Below are 21,437 nucleotides of genomic sequence, written 5' to 3'. Positions count from 1 at the left end.
GGACGACAGAGGATAAGATGGTTGGATGGCATCACTGACTCAATGGGCATGAGTTTGAGTAAACTCTGGGAGTTGGTGATGGACAGGGAGGCCTGGCGAGCTGTGGTCCATGGGGTCTCAAAGAGTCGGACACGACTGAGTGACTGAACTGAACTGAACTGATTCCACTTGGGCAGACATTGACCCCTTTACAAATATAATGCTTGCTAGGGATGAAAGGTGGAGAAGGAAATGGCAGCCCACTCCAGTATTCTTGCCTGGAGAATCCCAGGGATGGGAGCCTGGTGGGCTGCCGTCTATGGGGTCACACAGAGTTGGACACGACTAATGAGACTTAGCAGCAGCAGCAGCAGCAGGAATGAAAGGATGGGCAATAACAAGGCTGGAGAGAAAGTGCACCAGCACCATCTAGTGGATCCAAATGGAACTCCAGAAGCAAAATCTGGCAGTCCCTATTGCGGAACCTTACTGGGATCCTAATAATGGAGGCATGCCTCTTTTAGAACACTGCAAGGAGATGCATCTTAGTGGGTCTTCAAAGGGGGATACCTGGACAAAGGAGCTTAAACAAAATCCAGGAGGTAAACCAAAAACCAAATGAGGATCCATCAGAATTTCCAGAAAGGATTTATCAAACTTACAGGCACTACTGTGTAAGTGTAAGATCAGGAGAGGTAGAGAAGGAAGCAAAAAACAAAAGCACAACTGATAAGCTACACGTTTGTTCAAGATGAGTCTCAAGCGATGTTTTTAGTGGAACTACCACAAAAGCAATGATCTGACCTTCTCATTGCATCATATCAAGAGGTTCATGGTTTGGATACAGACCCTGAGGCCCCTGAGAATGTAAGTATGGTTAATATGACCTTTATTGGGCAAAGTGCCTCAGATATAAGAAGAAAATCACAAAAATTAGATGATGTATTTAGAATGAGCCCCTCTCGATTAGCAGATGTTGCTTTTAAAGTATTCAACAACAGGGAACAACAGCAGGAGCAAGAAAGACGAAAACCAGAAGGCAGCTCTTCTGGCAGCAGTATTAGATTCCCAGAAGCGGAATAACCTCAAAGGAGGCTCGCCACCACCACTGGGGGAGGAGCAGTGTGCTTCCTGCAAGGAGGGTGGGCATTGGAAAAATGACTGTCCTAAACTCAAGTATATCAGGAGGGCAGGAGCCTCTCATGGTAGAAAGAGGGGAATACTCTGATAATGAACGAAAAGTCCCAGGCGCTCCCTTAGACTTGATGCAACTGATGCTAATTTCCCCACAGGAGCCCTGGGTGACTTTGCCAGTGGGGAACAAAGTGATGGACTTTCTAACAGATACGGTGCCACATATCCTGCAGTGAACACCACGGTGGCACAGAAAACATCCCAGTGTATCCCAGTCATGGAGTTCTGGACAAGTACTAAACCATTCACTTTAACAACCTCTATAATGCCAATTAGAGGATCTCAGCCTGAAACACAACTTCTTATACGTCAGAGCGTTCTAGCCCTGCCTTGGGGACAAGATCTCCTTTGTAAATTAAATGCTCAAGTAACTTTTTCCACCAAGAACAGCTTGACACCAGGGTCCCACTGGAGCATGTACTGAGCCTACAAATGATGCTCATGAAAACCCCAGAGAAGGAGACAGAGTTCTTCCCCACCGAGGTCTATGAAAAGGTAAGGCCAGAAGTGTGGGCTGATAGCACTCTGTCTGTGCTTAAGTCTCTCAGTCATTTCTGAGTCTTTGCGACCCTTTTAGACTATAGCCTGCCAGGCTCCTCTCTCCATGGGATTTTCAGGCAAGAATACTGGAGTGGGTTGCCATTTTTTTCTCCAGGAGATCTTCCCAACTCATAGACTGAACCTGCATCTCCTTTGTCTCCTTCACTGCAGGCAGATTCTTCACCTACTGATAGCACTCTGGGGAAGGCCAAAAAAGCAAGACCAATACAAATCCCATTAAAAAGGGATGCTGGGACACCTAATCTAAGACAATATCCTCTGAGACAAGAAGCCCAAAAGGGAATACAGCCAACTCTGGAAAAGTTTGTGAAAATAGGGCTAATTAAACCTTGCAGGTCTGCATATAACAACCCTAATCCTCCTGGTCAAGAAGCCAGACTCAACAGAGTATCAGTCTGTCCAAGATTTGAGGGCTGTTAATGAAGTCTTATACCCTGTGGGACCTAATCCATGGTGGTCGAGTCACTAGGTCGTGTCTGACTCTTGCGACCCCATGGACAGTAGCCTGCTAGGCTCCTCTGTCCAGGGGATTCTCCAGGCAAGAATACTGGAGTGGGTTGCCATTTTCTTCTCCAGGGGGTCTTCCCGACCCAGGAATCGAACCCAGATCTCCTGCATTGCAGATAGATTCTTTATCGAACGAGCTATATATCCTGCTTACAACTATTCCAGGAGAATATGGCTGGTTCTCAGTCCTGGACTTAAAAGATGCTTTCTTCTACATTCCAATTACAGAAAAATCACAGCCATCTATTTTACTTTTGAATAGCAGGACCCAGAAACACAGGTAGTCCAACAGTATTGTTGGACAGTCCTGCCTCCAGGATTTAAGAATTCCCCTACTTGTTTGGGGAGATGCTGGCTAGAGACTTTAGAAATTTAAGATTGGATGAAGGACTCTTACTCCAACATGTGTCTGACTTGCTCACAGGGAGTCCTACAAGTGACAAGTGTGTACCAAATACCATCAGGACCCTGAACTATTTGGCTAGTTGTGGATATAAGGCCTCCCAGAAAAAGGCCCAGATATGCAAAGAGCAAGTATCTAGGCTTTGCTGTCTCTCAAGGACAGGGAGGGTCTTTGGCCTCACAGGAAGCAAGCAATTGCAGAATTGGGAGCACCTAAGACCCACAGACAACTGAGAGGGTTTCTGGAAATGGCAGGGTTCTGTTGGATTTAGATTCCAAACTATGGGTTCATAGTGCAGCACCGCTATGGGGGCACTGAAGGGATGTGATCTTGAACCCCTGTTTCAGGCTAAAGAGTGCCAAACGGTCTGTGAAACAATAAAAACGTTAAAGTCAGTCTCAGCCCCAGCTTTGCACTCCCAGACTTTAAAAAGCATCTCAAACTCTATGTACATGAGAGATAGGGTATAAGCTTTAGGGTGTTAATTCAAACTCACGTCCTCCTCCAGGGGATCTTCCCAACCCAGGAATCGAACTGTGATCTCCTGCATTGCAGGCGTATTCTTCACCAGCTGAGCTACCAGGGAAGATCCTGGGTATGCAGTGGTAACACTTAAAGGGATTATCAAAGCAAAAGCCCTGCCCCCAGGGAGCTCAGAAGGCAGAAATCACTGCGGTGACAAGAGCCCACCTCCTGGCTGATATACACATGGGCTCCCACTATGCATTCTCCGTGGGGCATGTTCACCGGGCAACATGGAAAGAAAGGTGGCTTCTCACCTAATAAAGATATTAAACAGGCCTCTGAAATCCTGCCACTGTTTGAGGCAGTCTACAAGCCCTCACATGTGGCCAAAATACCATAATTTTTTTTTTCTGGGTTGTAATTAAAATTTAACTGAATTTGTGGATCAGTTTAGACAGAATCGAGTTCTTGACAGTGAAGTTTTTGTATCCATAGACAGGCTATGTCTTTCCATTTTTTTAGGTCTTTTCATTATCCACTGCTGTTTTATTGGCTCTTCACACAGTTTAATTCTTTCATTTGATTTTTTAAAAATTTCCATTGAGGCTTTTGTGAATTATATCCTCTTACTGGTTGTGGTTTATATTTATGATTTTGATTTATATATGATAATTTTGTATCCATCTGTTTATAATGTATTTTTTTCATTGATTTTATTGCTTTTTTTCCCTTTTATTTATTTATTTATTTTTTATTTTATTGCTTTTGAAGGAGTTCATCAAGTCATCTGCAAATGAATTATGGTTGGCCTTCCTAAATTTTACCTCTAATTTATTTAGCCTCTCTAATTACAGAGTATGTCCAGGTCAGTGTTAAATAATAGTGGTAACAGCAGATATCCATGCCTGGTATGGATGAATTAATAAATGAAAGCAAATATGCTATTATGAGAAAGAGTGCTGAGAATTACTGTCTTCTTAATGTGAACTCATTTTTCAGTGCTTCAACAGTATGATTCATCCTCAGAAGCCACACTAATGCAGAGATTGAATTTATTTTCATATTTTTAATAGTAAAATTCATTCACTTTTTACTGCAGGTAAGAACCACTTTAAGGTTTCTCTCCCACTTCTGATTTTTTATTCCTATGGATGTGATACAATCAAAGGGAATTGGAGTACTTGAATATTTTGGACTTGTGATCATGGCCTTCTGCACCAGTTCTTCTAGCTGTCATCTCTTGGGGTGCCATGAACTCTGAATCTATATAAACAAGTATAGTTTGGGTGTCCCCAGTTGCTGAGAATTTTAAGTTTCACACATAATAAGAATTCAGGAACTTCATGCTGAAAAAATAGAAAAGATTAAAATTAATGTCTTATCAAATGAACTATGTCAAAGGATCTCAAGTAATGCTCATATAATAAAAAAAAATTAGAACACTTTCTTTCCTTCTTAACTCAAGTACTTTCAAGCACCAATGGATGACATCCTGGTCTACCATCAGGAAAGAGCTGATAAAAAGGCAGACACAGGGAAGGCAGATAGCATGGTGGTCTAGACACCAGGGACCTCTGACTGCCTTCTCCTGCCTCCATGATGGTCCTGACTGGCTGCCCCAGGGAGGGGGCAGGGAGAGATGTGGATATACAGTTGAATGTGAAACTCTGTAAGGGCATTCATTTCTGAATGGTAAGGGCAAACAGTTCATAAATTGTTTTCAGCTTAGATTTTCTCACCACTGGCCAAGAAGTGCAACACACTTGTGTTTACATGGCTTGAGATGCCTTCGACATCTTTTCATTAGTTCCTGTGACTAATGAGAACTAATGAAATACATTTCTTATGCCTAATGACTTTTAGGGATTTTTAAGTTACCAACTGGTATTCTTTCCCCTTTGAGTTAGGCTAAGAAGTTGTTATCTGGTATGAAATATTTATTTTCTCTGAATTCCTCTCTGCCTCCAGTCATCTCATTTTGTACCATCATCCCCACTCCCTCTACCCAAGGAGGAAGATAGTGACTGTCAGATTAAATATTATCAAGGGAATCTGATAAATAAGGACTGAGGAAGAGTGTGTGTGTGTATATATATAAAAGTAATAGCAAATAATAAAAAAATTGTCTTGGAAACAACTTTTGTGTTATATTTGCCTATTTTTTTTCATTAAAACTTATGATCAAGAATTCAGACAAGGCTTGCTTATCTCACATTTTTGTCACAATTATTCTCACACACCACTTTACATGAAGCAACCCCACACATCCCTCCTGGGGATGGAGCCACGGATACCGCACCTTCTCCCAAGGTTCTCATTACCTGGAGTGCAAATGTTTGGACGGTAGTCCCTGTTTTGTTATATACAAACTGACCCAGAAAAATTTCTTCTCCTTCACATTGTTTCAAGATGCCCTGTAAAGAAAGCAACAGACACGGAGATTGTGATGAACGTGTGTTTGGTTAAAATAAACGGAGTCAGTTGTCTGTTTGAGAAACAATTCCCCAGACATCTCTGGGTGTCCACCAGGGACACCCTGCTGCCCTGCATGTTGGTACTGGGTATGCGTGGGGGGAGGACTGTGCAGCAAGAACCAGCCTAACCAGAGGGCTGAACGGACTAAGGCAGAGAGACAGACAGACAGGATGCAGAGACAGACAACAGCACGTGTCAGCACTGACTCTGACCTCCGAACTGTATTTACTGTGCTTTGGGTAAAATAAACCAAAAAAGGAGCCCCCACATCGACCCGCAATGCATTAAACTTCACCAATTTGCTGAACTTTGATCACACAAGTAGCTCCATCCAAAAAGTAAGCTTTTGTTGATATGTGTATGCAATTTCCCTTGGGCTTTTGGCCTTCCTTTTCTCCACTTTAAAACTGAAGATTTTTGAGGAGAGAGGGCACACTGGTGGAAATTAATTTATCTTGTAAATCTAAAATTTATGGTTAGATTCTTTGAATCATAGCACCACAACAAAAAATAAAGTTTCATGAGTTCAGTCATTTTGTAATGAAAATCATCATATTTAAACTATGAGTCATTTTGTAGAAGAATTGGGACTTCCCTGGTTATCCAGTGGTGAAGAATCTGCCTGCCAATGCAGGGGATGTGGGCTTGATTCCTGATCTGAGAAGACCCCACACGCCACAGGGCAACGAAGCCTGTGGGCCACAACTACTGAGCCCTCGCCCCAGAGCTTGCGAGCCGCAGCTCTAAGCCTATGTGCACGGCTACTGAAGCCCGTGAGCCCAGAGCCCACTGTCTGCAACAGAGCGTAGCTCCTGCTTATTGCAACTAGAGAAAGCCCACGCGCAGCAGGGAAGGCCCAGCGCAGCCAAAAATAAATAAATAAAAGAATTGGATACATCATGATTAAATAATGTCCTGTTACATATACTTTTCATCTATATATTGACATATATAAACATACATATTTCATATTTTATATATATATATATATATCATCTCATATAGTTCCTTTAGCCTGTTCAGAGAGGCATGCTAGTTTTATTTCAAACCTTCTTTATGATCCTGTTTTAATTTCACTTGGTTCATAAATGTGCTAATATTGAGAAAAACAATGAGAAGTATTTTGTCTTACTAAAAGGATTTTTTTTCCACTTTTTAAATATGGTCTATTTCTTAAAGGATTCTTGCCTGAAGGATTCACTCATAATTCCTCTCTAATGAGCAATTGTGTGCACTTTTCTGAGACAGGGTTGGATCTGCTCTAATCGAGTATAATGCCACTACAAGTGTCTGTAGACGCTGAAAGGACAGCAGTCTGTTTGTAACCCTAGACCCACAGCATCTAAAGGTGTTCAAAAGACACACAAGGCAGGCTGCTGCTGCTGCTGCTAAGTCGCTTCAGTTGTGTCCGACTCCGTGTGACCCCATAGAGGGCAGCCCACCAGGCTCCCCCCCCCCGTCCCTGGGATTCTCCAGGGAAGAACACTGGAGCGGGTTGCCATTTCCTTCTCCAATGTGTGAAAGTGAGAAGCAGGCTAAGCACCGTGTTTAACTCTGAGCCCCCTTCAGAGTGGAACCCCGAGCGGATGGAGTGAGGCATAAACCTCTGAGGAAAACACGGGAGCAGACCCGAAGAGAAAAGCATCTGGAGGCGGCCGAATGGTGGCCGGTGCACTGGCCTGGAGGAAGCTCGGGTTCCTCGGGCTGCAGGGGCAACCAGCAGCGTGCGGGAGCTGGCTCTGCCAGAAAGGCCAGAAAGGGCTAGAGGTGGGACCACGGTGTGCAGGCCAAGCGTGAAGCTGGGAGTCCCCGCATCTGAGGGTGGGCTGACGATCTTTTTAAAATTGATTAAGTTTTCATCGCACCGGGTCTCCGCTGTGTGCGAGCTTTCTCTAGTTGCGGTGAGCGGGAGCGACCCTCCAGTCTCTGCGCACGGGCTTCTCACGGCGGCGGCGTCTCCTGCTGCAGGGCGCAGGCTCCAGGCACACAGGCGTCATTAGCTGTGGTGCGCCGGCTCTAGCTGCCCTCGGCAAGTGGAATCTTCCCAGACCAGGGATTGAACCCGCATCCCCTGCATTGGCAGGCAGACTCCCACCCGCTGTACTACCAGGACGTTCCTCTGATGGTCCTTTTAAGGAGCAGTTAGAGCCCAGCCAGCACTCCTGTCCTGGTCCAGAAAAGAATTGCCTTTTCTTCCCACCTCCAGGACAACTGGCCTCAAGAGCATCCTGCAGAAATAAGGGGAAGGCAGAGCCCATCATGACCCAGGGTGTGGGCTGAGCTGAAAACCCCTGGGCACAAGGCTTTAGGATTCCTGGGGTCACCCTTCTAGAAACCACACTCTGGGGTCTCCAACCAGACCATCTAGCTGTGACGCTTGCTGTCAACTTGCCCGTAATGTGTGCAGAAAAAGCCAGCTTTTGACTGTTCAGCTCTTAAGTGAGACAGACAAGCATCACCAAACACACGAGAAAAGCACTTAGCAAGGAAGATGAAGCCCACATTATAAACAGCAAGGGAGGTACTTGGGGGTATGTGAAGGAGGCTGAAAGCATGGAACAAAACTACACCTGCTCATATCTTCTGACATTCGGGGGAAGGTATTGCAACCATGAAGGAAGATATTTAGATTCTAGAAAAGGGAACATTTGCAAAAAAAAAAAAATCTTAGAATATTCATGACAGCAGAATTTAAAAATTCAGCATTAGGTTTATGATTAGATATTCCAAACAGTAAAACAGAAAATCAAAGAAGAAACATAAGATTAAAAACATTTTTAAAACAATAGATTTAAAACAAGTCAAATCCTCAGAGAGTGGAGCTGAAATCCCCTGATAACAATATTGTGCATCAAGCCTGACCAGGCACCAGTTTGGAAGAAATGTGAGCAGAGTGCTCCCGAGGGATATCTCTAAAAAATAAAGGAACGTCCCTGGTGGTCTAGTGGTGAAGAGTCTGCGTTGCAATGCAGGGGACATGGGTTCGATCCCTGGGAAGGATGTGGGGAAGGGACAGTTATGGAGTTTGGGATGCATACGTACACACTGATATATTTGAAGTGGATAACCAACAAGGATCCACTGTAGAGCACATAGGACTCTGCTCAATGTTATGTGGCAGCCTGGTTGGGAGGGGAGTTTAGGGAGAATGGATACGTGTATATGTATGGCTGAGTCCCCTGGCTGCTCACTTGGAACTATCACATTATTAATAGGCTATACCCCAATACAGAATAAAAAGGTTTTAAAAAAGAAATGTATTCAAGGGCATTGTATGACTCAGCTAAGAACAATACCATTCAGAGTCACAATGAACACATTGGATGTGTATTGAAGCTGAGGTATACCATCTGGCAGTGTCTCACACATGAAACACAGATTTGTCACGTAATCTAGAAACTGCTCCGAGGCACAAACCCAAGAGAAATGAAAACCGAGGTCCCCAGAAAACCTTGTACACAGCGCCTCACAGCAGCATTGTTCATTATTCATAACAGTCAAGAGTGGGATCCACTCAGATGTCCAGCAACTGCTGATTGAATAAATAAAAAGGGGTCCATCCATATAATAAAATATTATTCAGCAATTAAAAATGAAATATTGATACATTCTAGCACACATAGACCTTGAAAACATTATGCTGAGTGAAACAAGCCATTCACAAAAACCATTCACATATAATATGATTCCATTTTATAGGAACTATCTAAAATAGGGCTTCCCAGGTGGCTCAGTGGTAAAGAATCTGCCTGCTAAGCAGAAGACAGGGGATCTATCCCTGGGTTGGGAAGATCCCCTGGAGAAGGAAATGGCAACCTGTATTGGAGCAGTATTCTTGCCTGGAGAATCCCATGGACAGAGAAGCCTGGCAGGCTGTCGTCCAGAGGGTTGCAGAGGGTCGGACATGACTTAGTGACTAAATGACAACAGCAGCACCTGAAAGAGGCAAATCTATGGACACAAAATAGATAAGTGGTTGTCAGTGGCTGGGGCAGTGAGGTGGGGGTGAGAAGCGACAGCTAAGGGGTGCAGGGTTTCTCTGGAGAACAGTAAAAATACTCTAAAATTGATCATGACCATGGTTATACAACTCTGTGCATATACCAAGAGTTACTAAGTGTACACTTTACCTGACTGAATTGCTGATGTGTGAATTATATCTCAGTAAACCTGCTTTTTTTTTTTTTTTTAAGTTAAGACATAAACATTTTGGGAGAATTGAGAGAGGCATGGAAGAGAACTAATCTCCATTTTCCATTCAAGGAAGTCAATAGTAACAATCAAAACTGACAAATCAAGGAATGACAGTAAAAGCAAATACGAAGGCAGTAACCACATGAGCAGCTCAAACTCTGGCGAGTGAAAGCTTCCAGGGAGTAAAGATTGGTGGGAGAAGTGGGACAAGGGAAAATCATGTTTCATTATCATCGAGGGGAATTGCACACGTATAACTTGGATAAAGTTTTTAAAAATAGCATTAAGTAGTAGTAATCATCTGGTCCAACCCTCTCACTTTGTAGATGACAAAGCTGAGATACTGGAAGTAAAACACAGTGATAGAAATGTTTAGCTGCACAGTTCAGATGAGACCCTGGCTCCCAATTCCTAGCTGATCACCTCCTGTAACCCCTTCTGAAGGAAGATTTAGACAGTTTCTCACATAGACAGAAAACTCCTTGGGTGCGCTGGAGGTGTTTCCTGAGGGGGACACCTTCTCTGAGATGTGCTCCATGGTAACAGCAGTTGGCATGATCTTCCTGGCGAGCTTGATCAGGGCATGACCCTGGGAACCCGGAAAGGCCCAGCACTTCCCAGGGTGGACATCCGGCTGGAAAGGAAGCGCTGCGTCAGTCCCTGACATGCTTATATAAACCCACTCCTACAAGGTTGGCCAGCTAGTCACTGCGGACTACAGATCTCGCTTATGCCTATAATATGAAGGCACGGTGTGAGATGTACCAAACCGGAAAGCTTCCAGACTCCCACAGGTGTGCTGAGGTCAATCAGAACCTTTATTTCATGCGGATGTTTTCTTCTGTTGCTCTAATTAAGACTGTAAGCTGCTAGATGCAGCTGGTTGCTATGAATGGTGATAGCACTGGTGAAGATAGTGCTGGTGGTGGTAATGAAGAGGGTGGTGGCAATTATTGTGGTGACGATGATGGCAGGTGATGGTGATGATGGTTAATGTGATGGTGGTGGTGGTGGCGATGGGTGATGATGATGATGGTGGTGGTTGTGATGATGGTGGTGATAGTGGCAGTGGTGGTGATGGGTGATGATGATGGTGGTGGTGATGGGTGATGATGATGATGGTGGTGGTTGTGATGATGGTGGTGGTGATGGTGGTGATAGTGGCAGTGGTGGTGATGGGTGATGATGATGGTGGTGGTGATGGGTGATGATGATGATAGTGGTTGGTGATGATGGTGGTGGTGGTGGTGCTGGTGGTGATGGTAAGTGATAGTGGTGATAATAGTAGTGGTGATGGTAATAGTGATGGTGGTGGTGATGTTTAGGTGATAGTGGTGCCAGTGCTGGTGATGGTGGTGATGGTAGGTGATACTGATGGTGATGGTGGTAGTGGTGATGGTAGGTGATAGTGGTGATAATAGTAGTGGTGATGGTAATAGTGATGGTGATGGTGGTGGTGATGTTTAGGTGATAGTGGTGCTAGTGATGGTGATGGTGGTGGCGATGGGTGATGATGATGATGGTGGTGGTTGTGATGATGGTGGTGGTGATGGTGGTGATAGTGGCAGTGGTGGTGATGGGTGATGATGATGGTGGTGGTGATGGGTGATGATGATGATGGTGGTTGGTGATGATGGTGGTGGTGGTGGTGCTGGTGGTGATGGTAAGTGATAGTGGTGATAATAGTAGTGGTGATGGTAATAGTGATGGTGGTGGTGATGTTTAGGTGATAGTGGTGCCAGTGCTGGTGATGGTGGTGATGGTAGGTGATACTGATGGTGATGGTGGTAGTGGTGATGGTAGGTGATAGTGGTGATAATAGTAGTGGTGATGGTAATAGTGATGGTGATGGTGGTGGTGATGTTTAGGTGATAGTGGTGCTAGTGATGGTGATGGTGGTGGCGATGGGTGATGATGATGATGGTGGTGGTTGTGATGATGGTGGTGGTGATGGTGGTGATGGTAGGTGATAGTGCTGATATTAGTAGTGGTGATGGTGATGATAGTGATGGTGATGGTGGTGATAGTGGCAGTGGTGGTGATGGGTGATGATGATGGTGGTGGTGGTTGGTGATGGTGGTGGTGATAGTAGTGGTGATGGTGGTGGTGACAGGTGATGATGGTGGTGGTGGTTGGTGATGATGGTGGCGATGGTGGTGATGGTGGTTGTAATGGTGGTGATGATGATAATAGAGATGATAGAGATGATAATGGTGGTGACAGCAATGCTGGCACTGGTGCTAAGGAAGAAACATGATGTCCACCATTGTCTAGATCTAGACTGTACTCTGGACTGAGAGTTATAGGTTCGCCCCAAAGGTATTTCTAAATGAGGAATAAATCCAGGTGTGTAATTACAGTTAAGAGCTCTACTGTCAGTTGGAATCAAGTGCCTTTTGAACTGAACTGAAATGTTAATGAAAATCTTACTTGGAAATTTCTACTGTTAAAATTGGACTTTATAAAAATGTGTTGACCTGAATAGCACACAGCACAGTACTTGCACTCAGGGGTCATGCACCTTCAACAAATATTTTCCAAGTGACTGAAGTTCTTGGTGGAAAAGGAAGACTACAGAATCAGCTTTAAGAGAAGATATGGAATAGGTACGTCCTATTTGAGAAGTACATAGTCTAGTTCACGGATCTTAAAATAGTAATCAATTAGCTAATCATAGTTTTCTGCCCATAAAATAAGAAATAATGTATTTTGATGACTATAAAAATGCAAGGAGATGGCTTCAGGTTCTCTGACAAGTTCAGAGCTGCATCTCTTTCAGACATTAATATTTTCATGATAAATAATAGGAACAAGATCCTAAAATATAAACAGGTTATTTTTAATCTAACTTTTACCTGGAGAATGATGTCTGGAGGCATTTCATAATTTAAGAAGCCAATCCCATGCCAGTACAGTTTTGCTTTATTATTTTTGTAACTTTCTGAGGTCCCAGCTTCAACAACAGAGGCTCCTGATATGATAAAATAATTTTTTAAATTAAAAAAAAATCACACAATTCAAAGCACCATTTAGATTTTAATGTTGTTGGAAAACTATTACTGGGCAACTTACAAAGAGGTAAAACTCATACCAGGAAATTGGTGGTAAAAGTATGATTTTCAGCTTTCATTACCACTGAAATCTTGTCACTTTGAGAAAATCATGTTTTTTCTGTGGTTTCACAAAATTTCTGGAACTGACATTATGATAAAAAAAATGAAATCTGGAGCCATTGATTTAGACATGGAACTATTAGGTGGATTGTGTTTATTACCTAAAGAAACATATGGATCCCCACATTTTAACACCTTGTGTGATAAATAAGCCCGATTCATTCAAAAACAAAAGCAGAAAAACCAACAGTGTTGTAAATATACTAACAAGTTGTGTTTATAATAGCCTTTCTTTAGATTCATTGAGCTTTAATTTTAATCAAAGAAATATAAAATATACTCATTAAATATTATCTCTTCAAATTACTTCATTTTAGAAGTAAAAGGTGTTTTATACATAAGAAATAAAATGCAAATCACTTCCTTAAATTCCATCTGGGTATCAAAATACAGCATTAAAAAAACATAAATATGAGTGAATATCAAATCGCCAGTGCTTTTTCTGAGAAGGCAGGATTTGCAATAGTGAAGTTTGAGAGTGTTTATAAATTCTGGATAAAAGTCCTTTGTCAACTGTGTGGTTTGTAATACTGTCTCCCAGCCCATGACTTGTCTTTTCATTCTTTTCAATGTCTTCTTGCCAAGCAGAAGCTTTAAATTTGGATGAAGCCCAAATTATCCATTCTTTTCCTTTTGGAACTGTATGTCCAACTCTTTGAGCACCATCAACTTGCTTTTTCCCCACTGTCAAAAGTTAATTAGTGTGGCATTATTTCCAGGCTTTCTATTATGTTCCATTGATTTCACACTCTCATTACTGTAGTTTTATAATATTGTAGCTTAACATCAGTAAGTCCTCCAAATTTGTTCTTGTTTCAAAACTGCTTCAGCTATTTTAGAAAGAGTTCATAGATTTCTACAAACAATTGTGCTGGGATTTTGATTGGGACTGTATCAAATCAACAAACTAGTTAGAATTTCCATCTTAAAAATATTGAAACTTTTAATCCACAAACATGGAAGATCTGTCCAGCATTTAGGTCTTCTGTTATTTCTTCCATTTGTGGGTTTTGTTTGTTCATCTGTCCAGTTTTTAGCACATAGATCCAATGAAAATTTTATTAAATTTATACCCAAGAATTTCATGTCTTTCACTGTCATTGTGAATAGGACTGCTTTTAAATTTTCTTTTTCCAATTTCTGATCATGAGCATTTAAAAATGAAATATATACAGTTGAACTTACTAATTTCACTTTTTAGTTCTAATAGAGTTTTGATGATTTGCTATGTAAATCTGTATGTAGATCTCTATATAAATAATAATTATTTGGCAGAGTCTTTATGGTTACATATGGTATCATGTCATCTGCAAATGTGATAGTTTTACTTCTTTTTCTCCCATTTGGATGCCTTTTACTTCTTTTCCTCTCTGACTGCTATGGCTGGGATTTCCAATACGACGCTGAACAAAAGTGGTGAGAGTGGGCATCCTTGTCCAGACCCCGATCTTAGAGGAAAAGCGTTCAGCTTTTCACACTGGGTCTGATGTTAGCTGTGGGCTTGTCATATATGCCTTTATTATGTTGAGGTAAGTTCCCTCTATACACACTTTGTGTTCTTTTTAGTGATTGCTCTGGCAATATTAATACACATAACTAACTAACTTTTCAAAGTCAATTTACACTTAATATCTTACCAGTTTGTGTAAAATTCAAAATTTTATAACCACAGAGGTCACTTTAACCTCACCCATTGACCCTCCCTCAAGAGTTGTCACATCTACATGTATTACAACCCCATCGGGGACTTCCCTGGCAGTCCAGAGGCTAAGACTCTGCACTCCTAAGGCCGGGGGTCCAGGTTCGCAAGTCACAGAGCAACTAAGCCCGTGCACAGCTTTTGAGCCCACGTGCTGCAATTCCCGAAGTGCCCGCAGGCTGGAGTCTGTGCTCCTTGACAAGAGACACCGACGGAAGGAGAAGCCCACGCACGCACAGAGCAGTCCCCGCCCACCGCAGCTAGAGAAAAGTTGGCCCAGCAGCAAAGACCCAGTGCAGACCAAAGACCCAGTGCAGACCAAAATAAAAGAAAAAAAAAATTTTTTTTAAAGGACATTACAGACAATCTTGAGACACTATCACTTAATCACTAATGGTGCATTGAGACTAGTCATGAGTAGTCATTTTTGTATGTAGAAGACAAAATGCAACAAAGTTTGTGATGCATACCCAAGCCTGCTGGCAGGCAGGCTTTCTCTGTGTTCCTCTTCACAGACACTAGTGAACAGAGATTGTTCTGAAGTCCTGACTTTTTACACCGAGCTTAACATTTCTTTACTCACCTGCTGACTTAAGGGCATAATCAGCCATCTGGACTTGATCTTCTCTCAGCTTTTTCAGAATGTAATTCACCAAGTTGGACATTTCCTGTACAAATTGTAAAAAGAGTTTCCTGTTAACAATCTCCATCAATTTCTTGAGTCCTGACAATTGACTATATTGATTGGGACCTACGTTTGCTAATCTGCCAAACACACACAGGTTCTTCCTATCACCTCCGCAGATCCGTGGGATCCGTGTTTCACAGGGAGCTGAGAGATGGGCCATTCGCCAAGGCCGTGGAGGACAGCTGGATGTCATGCCCTTGACGAGCACCCCGAAATGCTCACACAGTGGAACAGCCCAGTGAGGTTGTGTGCGCGACCCGCGGGGGCCCCCTTTCAGTGTCCTGCTTAGTAATAAAGACTGGAACGCTCTGTAGGGGTTTGGGAATCAAGGCAGTTTACACAGAGCACCCAATTGCTTGCATTGGAAATTATTCATCTTTTAAATCAATATTGGGTTATAAGGATGTTCTGAGTCTAAGAAAGCAAGCATCCTGAGAGAATGTAACAGTTTGAGTTCTAAATGACAAAGCGCTTTGTCCCAGGGCTGTGAGGATGGGGGCTTGGAGGCAGTGGTGGTCAGAGTCAGCAGTATGTGTGTTTCCAAAAACAGAATCTCAGGAAAAAGAAACGAAGCCAGTGCTAACAGAAGGAGAAGTAAAACCAGGCTCTTGGTCTTCATCATCATGTTGCCTGATCTGGTGCTCATCAGGGCAGATACACTAGCGTTAGGTCCCTGAATAAAAATATTTTACTATTTAAGTATTTGTGTATAAACTTTCAGAGACTGCCATTTGTGAATGAGCAGTCTTTTTTTTGTTTTTTTTTACTGCAAACTTAAATAGAGTCAATTACTTATTTGGATGGAAGTCTGTCTTACTGCAATACAAAATTTTCCCTGTGACACAGCAATTATGAAAAAGTGTGCTTCCCCGAAATGTTCATCGCAGCACTGTTTATAATAGCCAGGACATGGAAGCAACCTAGATGCCCATCAGCAGATGAATGGATAAGGAAGCTGTGGTACATATACACCATGGAATATTACTCAGCCATTAAAAAGAATTCATTTGAATCAGTTCTAATGAGATGGATGAAACTGGAGCCCATTATACAGAGTGAAGTAAGCCAGAAAGATAAAGAACATTACAGCATACTAACACATATATATGGAATTTAGAAAGATGGTAATGATAACCCTATATGCAAAACAGAAAAAGAGACACAGAAGTACAGAACAGACTTTTGAACTCTGTGGGAGAAGGTGAGGGTGGGATGTTTCAAAAGAACAGCATGTATATTATCTATAGGGAAACAGATCACCAGCCCAGGTGGGATGCATGAGACAAGTGCTCGGGCCTGGTGCACTGGGAAGACCCAGAGGAATCGGGTGGAGAGGGAGGTGGGAGGGGGGATCGGGATGGGGAATACGTGTAACTCCATGGCTGATTCATATCAATGTATGACAAAACCCACTGAAATGTTGTGAAGTAATTAGCCTCCAACTAATAAAAAAATAAAATAAAAAAGAAAATGTGCTTCCAAGGGGTGAGCTTTAGTAAAAGTGAAGTAGGGGCTTCCCTGGTGGCTCAGATGGTAAAGAGTTTGCCTGCAGTGTAGGAGACCCAGGTTCGATCCCTGGGTCGGGAGGATCCTGTGTCGAAGGGAATGGCTAGCCACTCCAGTATTCTTGCCTGGAAAATTCTGAGGACAGAGGAGTCTGGCGGGTTGCAGTCCAAGGGGTCTGAACGTGACTGAACAACTAACACTTCCCTTTACAAGCTAATGTAGAAAAGGAATTTTCAAGAAGAAGACAGACCACACATCCCAGTCATCATTACGTTTCCCCATCACATAAGTTGTCCACTTTCTGAAAGTGGACAAGCCCCTGCCTCCGTCCCAGGCTCACTTACCTCGTCGATGATCTCGGTGTGGTTCCAGCCTTCAGCGGGGTCTCCGTTGGCATTCCAGCTGTGATTGTGCAGACCATCGCGTGTGTCTCTAAGCAATGCCTTCAGAACATCTATTTGTTCAATTAAAGAGAGAATTTCCCGGAAGTTGTTTTCCAAAGTCTGGCTCTCCTTCCTGTGAATGGAGACCTTCACAGTGAAAGGAGGAAGCAGTGGATGCCTCGCCAGCCCCATGCTGGGCTTCAGGGCCAGCAAAACCAAGCGGTGCTTTACATTGCAGAAGAGAGAACCCTGAGTGAGGGGTGTCCAGGCGATACCCCCTTTTCTAGAGAACTGCACTGCGCTGTGTATGAGGAGCAAAGACATTCCAGGAAGCACTCCTGAGGGCATCGCAGGCTTGGGCTGCGCTCTGTGCAGGGAAGCGGGCTCAGAGGACTTCACTCATCCCAGTCCTCCTGCGGGGATCGAGGCCACGCTGACTTGGGCTGGGCAACTTCACAGTGCCCTAAATCCCCCTCCCGCCGCCTCACGGTCAGGACACCTTGCACTTTGAGTTGGGTATGGAGCAGGGGGATCCCAACCAAGCCCTGAAATTCTGTGGACCAGCCTTTAGAGACGAGTGACTGAAAGATTCAGGGGGCAGGGGTGGGGGCTTAGGGGAGAGAGGTGGGGGTGGGGCAACTGCCTTCCACCAGCTCAAGGGTGCAAGATTTTACTTCCCAAGAATTGGCTCTGCTGCTTGTACAGTCTGAAAGTTACTGGTAGAGAGAATAAGAAAATGTCAAACCAATGGGTGTTTCTTTATGTTGAAAAAATGTAAGTACTATTTGTGAGGCGAGCAGAAGTAACACAGCTTAGATTAGGAGTAGGTCTTCCTACTTGGTAAGATTATCAGGCCACCTGGATACAACCAATTAGCCAATTAGGACCAATTAGCTTTGACTTAATACTGACCGCTGGTTGCCAATTAGGAAATTAGGAACGGGGCGGAAACCCCCAGGAAAGTCCCGCGCGCGAAAGTATTGACCAATGAAATTGCTTTGCAAACGTGTAACCAATCCGCTTCTCACCCCATAGATTTGTGTAACAGCTTGGGCTCGGGGCTCTCTGAGTCGCACCACTGCGTTGGTTGCGGGCGGAGAGTCCTGGCTTGAGTCAGTAATAAACTTCCCTTCCTGCGAGTTGCATTGTTTTGGAAGCCTTCTCTCTTCCCGCTCGGGGATTCGGACATCGGGCATAACACTATTAATATTTAGTGAGTGAGTGTGTGTGTGGTCACTAAGTTGTGTCTGACTGTTTGTGACCATGGACTGTAGCCGCCAGGCTCTTCTGTCCATGCGAGTTTCCAGGCAAGAACGCTACAGGGTTGTCCTTTCCTCCTCCAGGGGATCTTCTCCATCCAGGGATTGAACCTGTGTCTCCTGCATTAGCAGGCAGATTCTTTACCGCTGGCCTTCCCTTTAGCAGGGAAGCCACTTCTTTCCCCCGTTTATGACATGGGCTTCCCTCATGGCTCAGCGGTAAAGAATCTGCCTGCAATGCAGGGGATGCAGGTTCAATCCTTAGGTCAGGAAGATCCCCGGGAGAAGGAAGAGACAACTCGTTCTAGCATTTTTGCCTGGGAAATCCCATGGACAGAGGAGCCTGGTGGGCTACAGTCCATGGGGTTGCAAACAGTCAGACATGACTTAGTGACTAAAAAATACAAAAAAAACCCCAAAAACTTATGAATCAATCTATGTTCACAATTTGAAAAATGCAGAACTGCTGAAGAAATAGAAACTGTTAATAGGTTTTCTAAAAGTTTTTATCCCAGGCAAAAAAGTTGTACTAAATAACAAAATAATTTTGTGTCCCACTAATATTTTTAAATTATTTTAATGGCTTCATAATTCTCCATTCCAGGTATTTAAACCCTGGTCTATTTTTCTAATTTTATCCCATTAAAAAAAATAATAATACCGAAAGCACCTCCCAGTGTATGTTCCCTTCAAGAAGGATCCACAGAAGTAGAAATTAGTTTTATAATTTTACGAAAGCATTTCAGTGTTTGGACAGACACTAAAAAGTCACACACACGAGAACATCTCACTCACTTTAAAAGTTCCAGTTGCTCTTTTGGCATTCGAAGCCTGGCCTGAAAAATAAGACAAAGCAAAGCCAAATCAGTCCAAATCCTGCCTACTTAGGTGGAGTTATTTTTCCTATTTGTAGAGGGGAAGGAAATCACACGACTACCCTTGATAGACACACCTGGCCAGTAGGACCCACAGTCTCTAAGACAGCTGCATCTTCCTGCAAAGAGTTGTATTTAAAGGAGACGCAGAAGCATCCAGCCTTGAGGCTTGTCCCTGTAAACAGTGAGGAGCATCCCCTTTCTACATGAGGAAGCTGACTGCTGGAGTCCATTAGCCATGACATCAGGAGGACCACAGACGCTTCTCTAACGCCGATAGGGGGTCTCAGAAGGACCACCTTGTGTTTGAACAGGTGGTGCCCAGCCAGGCTGACGATGCTACTGATGCCGAGGATGTGCACGGCCTCGGTGGAGGAGGCCACACAGGGACAGCGGACCGAGGGTCCGCTCAGGCTGCCTCGCCCTGCCCCACCCCAGGTCCCCCCACCAGCTCCACGTCACCCAGGCCTCTGCCTCATCCCCACAGGCCCTTCTTCCCGTGTGCTTCTCCTCCGTGAGTCTCTCGTGAAGACACATGTCAGTGTGGTGACAGCCTGTCTGGGAAATGCGGGATGACTTCATCTCAGGATCCCCAGTGACATCCGCAGAGACTCTTTCTCCAAATAAAGGTCCCGTGGGCAGGTTCTGGGGGTTGGGCTGTGAAATAGCTCCTTGGGGGTCACTTTCACCGCAGGGACCATCCATGTGTTATCTGACAAATAAGGTCCATCCTCTCAGCCGACGAGTCTGCTTTCATGTTTCAAAGACGCTGGCTTCCCATCAGTTTGCTGCCAAAATGGTTCAAAGCACGAGGGACATCTTACCCGCGCCACTGTGCCCCACGCAGAAAACAATTACCTCCCTTTTCTTTTTCTGCTGAGCATTTTAATTTCATTTTTAACATTTTTATTGGAGTATCGTTGCTTTATGATGTTGTGTTAGTTTTTGCTAACACAGCAAAGTGAATCAGCTACCTGTATACAAGTATCTCCTTTTTAGATTTCCTTCCCATTTAAGTCCCCACAGAGAATTGAGTAACTTCTCTGTTCTATACAGTAGGTTCTCATTAGTGAGCAATTTAATTTATCACAGGCTCTCCTCAATATTTTTCTTTGTACAGAGATGTGGAGTTGGGAGCTTATTTTTGGTAGGGAGAAATTCTTATTTCCAGTGTTTCTGTTGCTGTTTGAATAGGTTTCCTCTCGCTAGGGGCAGTGTTTTGCATTTCTGTTACTTTTTTCTGTTTTACCCTTAAAAGAACATAGAGAAAGTAGGCCTTCACTAATTTGCTGATAAATGAATTTGAGAGTTCTTTGAAAGCTAACGTTTTCCTAATTTTTTTTTTTTTTTCGTTTTCCTAATTTTTAAAAGCATTTGCCTCATTCCCAAAAGGACTTCAGGTGGCTTCCACTTTAGGAACAAACATAGTATAAAAAGTCACTGAACAGAAAAGTGAGGCAATGAAAGTGAACAGAAAACAAGGACTGGAGAAGGACGAAAACGTGTGAAAGATGGGTGTGACTTCAACTCCTGGAGTTCTCAGCTGCGGCCCTACATTTGTTCCTGACACTGTAACAACGGGATTGGGTGTGGGTGGGATGGAATGGGGAAGACAACCATTGACAGCGGTCCACAGGGAAAAAAAGAAAATCGCACAGATGTGGCAGAGGCTGCTTTGCATGTGGCTGGTAATCCATCCCTTCCATGAGGCTCCTGTGATAAGAACGTGCTGGTCCCAGGGCTTCCTTCCTGGCAGGTGGGCAGAGCCCCATGGAAGGTTAGGACAGCCGTCCAAAGCCTTCATTAAGACTTTGCAGCAACTCCAACAAAGCACCTGCTGCCCAACCTTAAACATGCCCATTAAAGGAGGACCAGTGGGCATGTGCAGTCAGTTGAATGGGTATAGAATTGGCAGCCTCCTGAGAAATGGCAGGGTGAAGGAGGGAAAGCAAAGAAACAGCTGTGGGCAGAGCCACAGCCTTGCTGCTTCTTGTTGCCTCATTGTTTTACCCTTAAAAACATGGAAGACTTATCAATTAAAAATAAATAGTTTAACAAATATGGAAGCCTTCACAA

The 21,437-nt window shown here is 43.7% G+C and overlaps 1 protein-coding gene across 3 annotated transcripts in view; it reads right to left on the bottom strand.

Moving 5' to 3' along the window:
- Positions 1–4,160: 4,160 nt before the first annotated feature.
- SUN3 (Sad1 and UNC84 domain containing 3) overlaps positions 4,161–21,437 on the bottom strand; it is a 44,158-nt gene continuing 26,881 nt past the window's right edge. For all 3 annotated transcript variants that reach the window (XM_043462550.1, XM_043462551.1, XM_043462552.1), the window contains 7 exons: positions 19,282–19,322; positions 17,189–17,360; positions 15,234–15,318; positions 12,634–12,749; positions 10,245–10,412; positions 5,431–5,523; positions 4,161–4,455 (listed from right to left, as the gene is read on the bottom strand). In XM_043462550.1, the coding sequence (XP_043318485.1) occupies positions 4,336–4,455; positions 5,431–5,523; positions 10,245–10,412; positions 12,634–12,749; positions 15,234–15,318; positions 17,189–17,360; positions 19,282–19,322 (795 nt within the window). In that variant the 3' untranslated portion in view covers positions 4,161–4,335. The remainder of the gene's footprint in view (positions 4,456–5,430; positions 5,524–10,244; positions 10,413–12,633; positions 12,750–15,233; positions 15,319–17,188; positions 17,361–19,281; positions 19,323–21,437) is intronic.

This window comes from Cervus canadensis, chromosome 3 (genome assembly GCF_019320065.1).
Source record: "Cervus canadensis isolate Bull #8, Minnesota chromosome 3, ASM1932006v1, whole genome shotgun sequence".
Lineage (NCBI taxonomy): Eukaryota > Metazoa > Chordata > Mammalia > Artiodactyla > Cervidae > Cervus > Cervus canadensis.
This window is presented reverse-complemented; position numbering and strand designations above follow the sequence as displayed.